Source organism: Lycium barbarum, chromosome 12 (assembly GCF_019175385.1).
Source record: "Lycium barbarum isolate Lr01 chromosome 12, ASM1917538v2, whole genome shotgun sequence".
Lineage (NCBI taxonomy): Eukaryota > Viridiplantae > Streptophyta > Magnoliopsida > Solanales > Solanaceae > Lycium > Lycium barbarum.
The window spans coordinates 89,859,293-89,869,921 of record NC_083348.1 but is presented as its reverse complement, the minus strand read 5'-3'; the positions used below and the strand labels follow the sequence as shown (position 1 = coordinate 89,869,921).

At 34.9% G+C, this 10,629-nt stretch overlaps 1 protein-coding gene across 1 annotated transcript; it reads left to right on the top strand.

Moving 5' to 3' along the window:
- Positions 1-718: 718 nt before the first annotated feature.
- On the top strand, positions 719-1,732 carry LOC132624633 (PKS-NRPS hybrid synthetase cheA-like). The gene has a single exon (XM_060339381.1). The coding sequence runs from the start codon at positions 719-721 to the stop codon at positions 1,730-1,732; it is 1,014 nt and encodes a 337-aa protein (XP_060195364.1).
- Positions 1,733-10,629: the final 8,897 nt, after the last annotated feature.

Genomic DNA, 10,629 nt, shown 5'->3' with positions numbered 1-10,629 from the left:
GCAGAACTTAAATTTTCAAAACTAACAACTTAAATACATTTCATTTTGATTTTTTCTCAAGTGAATCTCTCTTTATGCAGGAAGTTTAACAAAAAAAATGACACCAAGATGCATCTACGTAGCCTTCAACGGCAAATGGGACGCCGCCTACAATTATGTTAATCATGAAACCAAGCTAATACTTGTCAATGATGGTGTAAATTTTCAACAATTAACTCAACAGATATTTGCGGGGCATACACAACATACTCAGCAAAAGGAGGCCAACATATGGTTTGACACCAGTGAGAAAACATCCAAAAGGATGCGTGTAAAAAACGACATTGATCTTCACACTTGCTTGTACCTGATCAACAACAATGACAACTTCAGGAATTCCCGTTTCATATTAGAGTTCGATTCAGCTGATGCGGAGGACAACCCATTACAAGAACATCATAATGAATCTATCCTAATGACATAAGGACAAACCATAGAGGAAATTGACAGACAACTCTGCATTGCTTATGAAGAAGACATGTCTGAAGTTGGATTGGATGACGAACAACACAGCCCTATTGGACATAACATTGGGATTCCACTTGAGCAGAGCGAGATAGTAACTCCTAACCAGACACCTCAGCAGCTACAATGACAACCGCCAAACATTGAGCAAGTTGTAAACAATGACCTTTCTCAGCATCCAACTTCAATGAATGTTGTATCACTTACTCCGACCATGACAGTTGAAGAGACACAAACACAGCCATGCAACAAAACAAAGACACTAAAAAGGAAGAGGATACAAAATGATACACAAATTTTGACACCTAGTGCATCGATTGATCAAATAGAAGCTGGCATTTTATTCAAAGACAAAGATACAGTGAAAAAGTGCATGAATAACATTGCAATTACTCGTCATCAACAGTACAAGGTAGAAAAGTCATGCACGCAACGGTATTACATCAGATGTGTTGATCCAACCTGCATTTGGCGTTTCCACAGTTCAAAGTTCAGAGGATCAGAACTTTTCAAAGTAGTTAACTTCGAAAAGAGACATAGTTGTTCAATAAATTTCATCACCTCTGACATGAGGAATGCAACTTCAAAAGTCATAGCGGAATACATTACAGACCTAGTACGCCATACACTACAAGAGATAACACCCAAATTTGTCATTGAAGAAATGAGAAGCAGATATGGCTTGCACATTGGTTACCACAAAGCATGGCGTTCCCTCCAACACGCTTATAATGTCATAAGAGGAAGCCCAGAAAATAACTACACACTTCTACCGCAATATCTTCACATGATGAAATTAAGAAATCCTGGAACAGTTGCTAACATCAAATGGACCGCTGACAATAAGTTTAAATATGCTTTTTTCGCGTATGGAGCATCAATTGAGGGTTGGAAACACTGCAGACCAGTAATGATGGTGGATGCAACCTTCTTGAAATCAAAATACCGCGGTGTGCTCATGATAGCAGTAGCAAAAGATGGAAACAACAGCATATTTCCTCTCGCATTTGGTATTGCTGACTCTGAGAATAATGAATCCTACAGGTGGTTCTTCAGACACGTGAAAAAGGTGTTTGGCACACGCAAAGACCTATCAATTCTTTCCGATCGCCACTCGTCAATTGCAACTGGAATCAAAGAACTGTATCCAGATACCCAGCATGGAATATGCATCTACCACATAGAGAAGAACTTGCAGAAATATTTCCCATCCGAAGCGATCCTATAACTGTTCTACAATGCAGCAACTACCTACAAACAGGCAGAGTTTCGTACCTATATGTCACAGATACAACAAATCGACCCAAAAGCTGTAGAATACATAGAAGAAGAACCACCGGAAAGATGGGCACGTTCATTCCACACCAACAGGCGTTACAACATGCTCACAACAAACAATGTCGAGACAATGAATTCTGTATTGAAGAAAGCAAGGGAGTTGCCAATAATGGCATGTATTGATTACATCCAGAACAAGCTCCAAAATTGGTTTTACCAGAGAAAATTGGACGCAACAGGACCGTCCCATGACCTGACGTGTTGGGCTAAAAAGATTCTGCTTGAAAAGATAAGTAGAGGCTTCACAATGAAAGTAAGTACATTTTACAAACACACACTTCAATATTAGATTGGTGAGCAATGAATAGTTTAATTTTAACCAAACACAAAAGTTATGCTGGATAAAGGAAAAACTATCACCCTATTTTTATACTTCGTTCTGCCGGAAAGGGCAGACACTTATATTAACTATCATGGAATTATGCCGGTGACGGCATAACTATTACACTGTTTTTATGCTCACAATGAAAGTAAGTAGATTTTACCAACACACACTTCAATCTTAGTTTTATGAGCAATGGATAGTTTAAAATTAACCAAACACAAAAGTTATGCTGGACAAAGGAACAACTATGACCCTATTTTATACTTAGTTCTGCCGGAAGCGGCAGAATATTATTTTCAATGTACAGGAAGTATGCCGGAAAGGGCATAACTCTCATATAATCTGAAAATTGCCACAAAAAATATCACTCAATTATATTGTCAATTTCCACAGGTAGAAAACATAACTCCCGTCAAATTTGTTGTGAAAGATGAAGGATATCAAAACAATGTAGACCTGAAGAATATGACTTGTGAGTGCTTGGAGTTCCAAACTGACGAGTTACCGTGCACACATGCCATGGCAGTTATAGACAAAAGAAGTTTGCCAAAATCTACATACTGTGCGGACTGGTTCAAGAAACAAGCCTGCCAAGAGACATACAAAGGTGAAATACTATCAGTTGGAAATCAAGACTCATGGATTATTCCACAAAACATTATGGATATTAAAATAACGCCGCCTGATGTTAAAATAAGACCTGGAAGAAAACAAACAAAAAGATATCGCCCAAGCAGAGAATCAACAAAGTACACATACAGATGTGGTAGATGCAAGTTCTTTGGACACACTAGGGCAACCTGTAACCACAGTCCAGCTCTCAATCCATATTCAAGAAGATACAGGAAGAGGAAATTGTCATCCTAACATCACACTCTTATACATGGTGTATATGAATTTATCTTATGATTTTTGACGCATAATGCACACTCTGCCTGAAAGAAATGGCAAAACTTTGGTATTACTAAGACTGAGACTTCAAGCATCTTATCACTCATTTATTCTTCTGTCCATTCTTTCTTTTATTATTTTCTTTTATTAAGTTGTTATCTTCTTTTGTCTTTGTTGCTGATTGTGGCAAGTTCTCTGAACTTAATTTCTGCCTGAAAGGGCGGAACTTCTATTCATAAAATGACAAAGTATGCCGACCCCGGAAAACTCTTATAACATAACCATCATAAAGTTGTGATGCAAATGGAATAACTTTGGTTTTCAACAAAATAACAGCATTACGTCACAAATAATCCCCAATAAATGCATTTTGTCTGGTCAATAACTTCAAAGGGTTTGTCTTTGTTGCTGGTTTTGGCAACTTTTCTGAACTTAAATTATGCCGTAATGGGCAAAACTTCTATTTATAAAATGAGAAACTATGCCGACCCCGGCAAAATTCTATTACACAACCACCATAAAGTTGTGATGGAAAGGACATAACTTGGATTTTCAACAAAATAACAGCTTTTATGAACAGATAAGTTGAGATTAAAAATGAACACCATCAAATTACAAAGGGGCTTAAAGTTGAAATTTATAACACAAACAAACTATGCAAACTTAATTTATGCCGGAATGGGCGGAACTTCTATTCATAAAATGACAAAGTATGCCTGTTGACACCCAATTTTGTCCCGCCTCTCCTCCAAAATACCTATTTACGCTTCTAATATTTTTAGAAAATTAAAAATATATATATTTATTTTTTACTAAATTATTAGCCTCTTATCAATACCGGCACTTTATTATTCTATTACAGTTACTAATTATTGTTATTATTATTATTATTATTATTACTATTACTATTATTATTATTATTATTATTATTATTATTATTATTATTATTAGTACTATAATTCACAATTTTTTTTATCATTTCGACATTTTACCAGCTTACGCACACACATCGCATTTATCTTTGCATAATTAAATAATAGTATTTATTTTACTGTGGATTTTCGAAATATTATTGTACGGCTATTACAACGCCATTTTTTATTTGAGCACTAATAATTGCATATTTTATATTAAGTAATATTTTAACACAAGTTATTTAAATAGGTATTTTATTTAAATGTAGTAGCCCAATCAACTCATATTATTTTCGGATCAATTCACAATACCAGTCCACATTTTAATTTACCTGGTATCATTGTAATTTACCAGCCCAACTTAATTCACCCCAGCCCAAATAATTAACCAACACTTCGGACCAATCCACATTTTAATACCCAGTCCATTAACCCACGACCCGGCCCAATTCTCATTATAACAAAAATGAAACCCCTAAGGGTTTCATCTCTTTCTCATCCACGCCGCTTCCCCCTCCCCGATCCCTTTCTCCTTCATCATCTTCATCCCCACCACGCCGCCGCTCCTCTTCATCATCTCCCAACCCCACCACCACCGCCGCCTACACCCCACTCCCACTTCCCTCTGTTCCCCACCTTCGTCTTGTCCCCCCGCTCTTCTCTCTCCTTTTCCCGCTCCCTCTCCCTTTCTTCTACACAAAACCTAAAAAAAAACCTATAAATAGTTGAGAGTGGAAACGTGTTAAGGGACGAGATTTTGGAAGGCGAGAATCCCTTTACGAAAACAGGTTTTAAAACCCCAAAAAATTGCCTTGCAAAAAAAAATGGATCTGGAACCCCGAAATCCCCTAAGAATCAAGGCTTTTGAATCGCAAAATTCCCTTGAAATTATGTTCTGAAACAAGCTCCTTTTTGTTGTTTTTTTTTTTTGAAATCTTCGAAAAATCTCTAAAATATAAGCCCTTTTTTTGCCGCATAGAATTCCTTAAAAATCAGTTTCTTTAGCAGTCGTAATCTTATTTTAATATCGGGTCAAAATACTAGCTTCAATTCGTATTCGTTTGCCCTGTTGTTGTCGTGAATCCGAGCATCGCAAGCTCGGATTTAATAGTCTTTGAGGTAGATATCGAAACCTTCGCCTCACTTCGCTGCACCCGGAGAAGGTAATTCCCCTTTTTCTACTTGTTTTTGCATCCTTCAGTTGCTATTCTACATGCTGTTTAGTAGTAGAGTTGATTAGCTCAGTTTAAATAGTTTGTTTGCATGTTGATAGTAATTCGGACTTAATTTGTTTGGTATGATGGTTTGATTATCGAGCTTGGCTCTGTTTGTGTAATTACATGCATTAGGTGCGATAACTGGGCTTTAATTGATTCAAATGTGTGGGTTAATCATGTTAGCTGGTTTAAATGGCGTATTGTTATACAAATCTGGTTAATTGGTCAGTAGGATATTCGAACTCGTTTAAGGGTTGTTGTTAGGTCAGACATGATTAGTAGTCGAATCTGTGGCTGATTTCTGTTTTACTTCTGATTATATTAACGAAGAATACCTCTATAAGTTTGTTCAATGTGTTTTAATAATGTCATAGTAATAAGGTAGGTTAGCATAATCCTCGGAGATTCACTGATTACTTGTTTATGTTCAGTTTTAATTAGTTTTCAGTCACCTGTGATTTGTTGAAATGAAATCAGTATGATTAGACATGCTATTAGTATAGTCCATAGATCTTGTTTGATATTGAAGTAGCCTGGGGTGCTGTTTGGTTTTGTTAACTGAATCAGGATTCTGTATCGAATTATTGACTCATAATTTGTGAAAACATGGTTAGTTTAAACTTCAATAATGTAGAGGATTTTACCTAGTCCAATCCAGTTTGCACATGTCACTCTAAATTGGCCTTTGTGTCCAAATTCGTATGATGAATTACCTGCAACTTAGTGGTATATTTAATTAAGACCTTCTGCCTAATATTTAAGACTCTGGTTGTTTTGTTCTTGTCATGTTATACCTTCCCCTTCTTCTCTGCTATTTTCCTCTATTTCTAGGTAGCTAGTTCATGCCCTGTTAAATATAAGTCCAGTCTGCAAATCTGTTTGTTTGTATGTTGTGTGTTGTCTCTTTCGAGTGCTTGTTGCAGTGTCTCAAAATGATATCTTAAGTACGCTAACAAGTTGAAAATTGCTGCTGTTTGAGTATCCTTTGTCATCATAGATAGGACATTATCAAATATTTTTTTTTAAGGTCTAAATATAGGTTCGGCTGGGATTAGTATATTCAGTTGTAATGGGGCTCTCTTTGCTTTGTTTTGTTACCTGACCCTGCTGTCCCTGTTCTCTGTCAAAACTGCATTAAAACTAAGCAGCTTATTTCATTTCCTGATGTTGTACAAAGTCCCCAATTCCTATATAGAGATAGTGAAAGCCAGCAAATCAACCACTGCTCAACTCTGCAAATGTGCAGATTAACTTGTAAACCATGAGAAACTGTAATAGTTTCGTTATGATTGTTTGAGGTAATATAAATGTGAGGTTTAATTCACAAATCAGTGTGTGTTTATGTTTAATGTGGACACTGTTTGGTATAATTATTAGGATGTGTTAGCATCAGTTTCCTTCTATTATGATTAGTGTAAGTTGATTTAATGTGGAGCATGATTTAAACTTAAAAACCTCTTCTACCCGAAACTTTCTTTTGGGACAACTGATTAAGGATGTAGCCTTGTAACATGATCCTTGTGGTTATTATTGTTGTTGATTCCCATTTGCACTCTACATTTAGGTTGAGTATAATTAGTTGTTGAAACATTTTAGTTTGACTTCCCTCTGGTGGATTGGTTGCTGCATTAGGTTTTAATGTTCATTACTTTGTTATGTACTGATGTATCTAGTAGCCTTACTTTGTGTCGATTGATGTCAAGTGTTGATCTTTGTATAGTTTGTTTGGGATTTACTGAATAGTAAATGGTTTAAGGGCAAAAGCAATATTATTATGGACATGTGTAATAGGAAAAGGACATTTCATGATGTCATTCTTTCGTATCTCATCTTTGGTTCAAAAATTTAGTTCAATGCCCTTTCCCCTATCCCTTTACAACTGTTAGCCTTTGTAATACGTACATGCCCATTCTGAGATTTTAACTATAAGCTCTAAAGCATGAATTCTGCCAAAAAAAAAAAAGTAACAAAAAGTGCTTTAACCTTGACTTTGTATGATCACATCTTTCAAATCTATGCTTCCTTCTATTCTAACTAGTTGTTTTGAATACTAAGAGGAATTCCTAAAATGCCATACTCTGTGTACTGTCATCTTCAGTGTAGGTTCTAATAAACTGGAAATTGATTTGAACTGAAATTTGCCTCAGTGATATTTGGTGTCCTCTGAAGTGTATGAGTTGTTGAAATGAAAAAGGGGCCATTATCTTTGTTTGGTTTGCTGGCTTATTGCTGGTGCATTTGTAAGCTGCTGATACTTAAAATGTGTTAAATAGTAAAAGAATAGTTTCAGGTCTATATGAATGCTGTGATGAGTTTATCTTTGTTTAAGTCCATACATGTTTGTGCATTTGCAAGTGTGGGCTGTTTGATTATGTATATGTATATACATAATATATACATATATTACACATATAAATCAGTCGCCTGTTGAGATTGCTCTATTATATTGGCACGTCAAGGTCCTACTCTTGTTTATTAGTTATGTGATGGTTTATTTGGTTTCGATTACTTGTTTTTCTTTTTTTTTTTAGCGTGTCTTGCATATCTTCACTATATTAATCCTTTTCTTCCTTTTTTTTTTTTATGCATGGCTATCGCGTACGAGTCTAAGACTCGTCGTCTTCCGCAGTCGATGTTGGGCCAAGGTCCAACGAAACAGCCTTCTCTCTCTCCGTCCAGCCTTTATAGGAAAACAGGAAATCTTCTGGGCCAAAGCCCAACAGCAGCAGTGATCGCAACAGTCTAAGATGGGCTGAGCCCATTCCTGCTCGCAGCAGTTGGGCCTGGAAAATGGGCCAGATCCATTTAACTTTCTTCCCCTCTCCTTTATTTTATTGTTGTATATTATGATTTGCTTTGTATGACTAACCTTATCTTATTTTATTTTCTTAACCTAGATGAATCCTAATGAATTAGTAGGTTTAGTTTTAGTAGTGGGTAGTTTAGTTTAAGAAAGACCAACAATCAATTCCATAAATTTTACTCTCTTCTTTTCATGTTAAAACTATTTATAATGTCTAATATTTATTTTATCTGGAACAATTGATTTGCTAAATGGCATGACTATATATTTCAAGTAAAGGGAGTCATATTTTTATCATAAACGTTTCAAAACGTCACTAATACGCAAGTAAAAGTATATTTTATAAGTAACTCTTCAAGTTTTGAATCAATCATGCATATTTTTAGCTAAGCATAATTAATAAGAAATAATAAAAAAAGGAGAAAGAAAATTCACTTCCTTTTGAATCCTATTTATAAGCCTAGATTTTCTACATTGCTACATTCATATAATATAATTTATTCAAAGTTCAAAATTACTAAATCTTTTCTCAAAAGCTATTATTTATGGGCAAATTATCATATTTTATACAAATCTTATATTAAACAACATTTTATTTTAAAGTTTAGCCACATTTATAAGTCTTCTTCAAATGACATTTTTTTCTTAACAATGCTTAAGTTTTATTTCATGCAAATTATCACATTTCCTATAAATCTTATTAAATATTATCTTTTATTTAAGGCTTCATCAATATTTTCAAGTCCCATTTAAATTTTTAGAATCTTCTTTTACACACGTTATTATGTTTTTCTACGAGTATTATTTTAAACAACACTATTATACTTTTGTCTAAAACCTTAACAACATTCATAAATCGTATTTTTCTTAAAATGGCATTCAAAGTCTCTGATTATTATATTTTCTGTAAATCTTATTTTAACTAACATTATTTTCTTTTAAAACTTTAGCAATATCTAAAAATCATTTTCTAAATTTTAAGCATTTTATTTACTCTCAATTAATTAACCTAAGTTTGGTCGGATAACCGTAAGTTAACGGATTCTAAAGGATGCCTAACCCCTTCCCTTTAGGATAATATAGAGCCCTTACCTAGAATCACACTGGTTAAGCAGACTATTAACGGAGGTTTAGTTTTAACTTTGCCTTAGTTAACATCTAGGTGTCCTAATTCACCGTCAAATTAATTAGGTGGCGACTCCTTAAAACAAAATAAATAGGAATCACCAATATGTCATACTCCTAAATTTAACCCGGGTTAAAATGGGGTGTGACAATGCCGACCCCGACAAACTCCTATTACATAACCACCATAAAGTTGTGATGCAAAAGGCATAAACTTTGGTTTTCAAAAAAATAACAGCATTACGTCACAAATAATCCCCAATAAATGCATTTTGGCTGGTCAATAACTTCAAAGGTTTTGTCTTTGTTGCTGGTTTTGGCAACTTTTCTGAACTTAAATTATGCCGTAATGGGCAGAACTTCTATTTACAAAATGAGAAACTATGCCGACCCCGACAAAATTCTATAAAACAACCACTATGAAGTTGTGAGGGGCATAACTTGGATTTTCAACAAAATAACAGCTTTTATGAACAGAGAAGTTGAGATTAAAAATGAACACCATCAAATTGCAAAGGGGCTTAAAGTTGAAATTTATAACACAAACAAACTATACAATCTTATAACATTTACAAAAAACACAAAGGGCGCACGAAAAAAGAATTACATGGTGCAAAAATAACTAAAACAAACTATTTTTTTTCCTTTCTTCACAGATCTAGCTCAACTAAAACAAACTATATTTTTGCTTTCTTCACAGACCTTGCTCTCTTTTTCATCTCATAATCACACACCATATTGTTATGCTCATGATAATCACTTCCAACTGTATCTGGTGGCGTGTCATAACCCTTTTTCAGCTTATCTTTCCCATGACAAACCAAATTGATTGACCACTCTTTCATGTAGTCCATCAAACCAGAACCATCCCAATCAGCAGGATTTTCACCACTAATCAGCATATCAGCAAACTTGATAAAAAACCGACCACAATTATAATCTCTGAAAGTCATAAAAGAGAGATGTTTTAGAACAACAGAAAACCAAAAACAATAAACAAAAATAAAAATCAACAAAAAACAATGGAAAAAGCTAAAAAAGATAAGAATGAAACGTACGATCCTTGCTTTGGACAGGCAACCCAGGTATATGTCAGATTACTGAAGTTATTGTATGATGGCCTGAATAATTGAAAATCATTGACCTCCAACAACTTAGGAATCATACCACACTAGGCCTCGAGAATGCGAACCAAACGATCATCATTATGATTGAGTGAGTTATAAACTACCAATTTACGATCATCAATCATAAAAACAGCAAGTACATAGTGAGAAATTGCTTTAGGATCATTAGATCCTGGGCTAATAGGAATTAATACCCTGTCGACATTCTCCCACGATATACCACATTTTCCTCTTTGCCCATACACAATATTACTCAACAAAAATGCATCATCACTGCCACCAGCATACCAGTGGTAATTAACCGGGTCTTGGTAGTATCTATTGATGTCAAATTGCACAAGCTGATCAAACATCATATCTACGGTTGTGTACTTAACAGCATTGG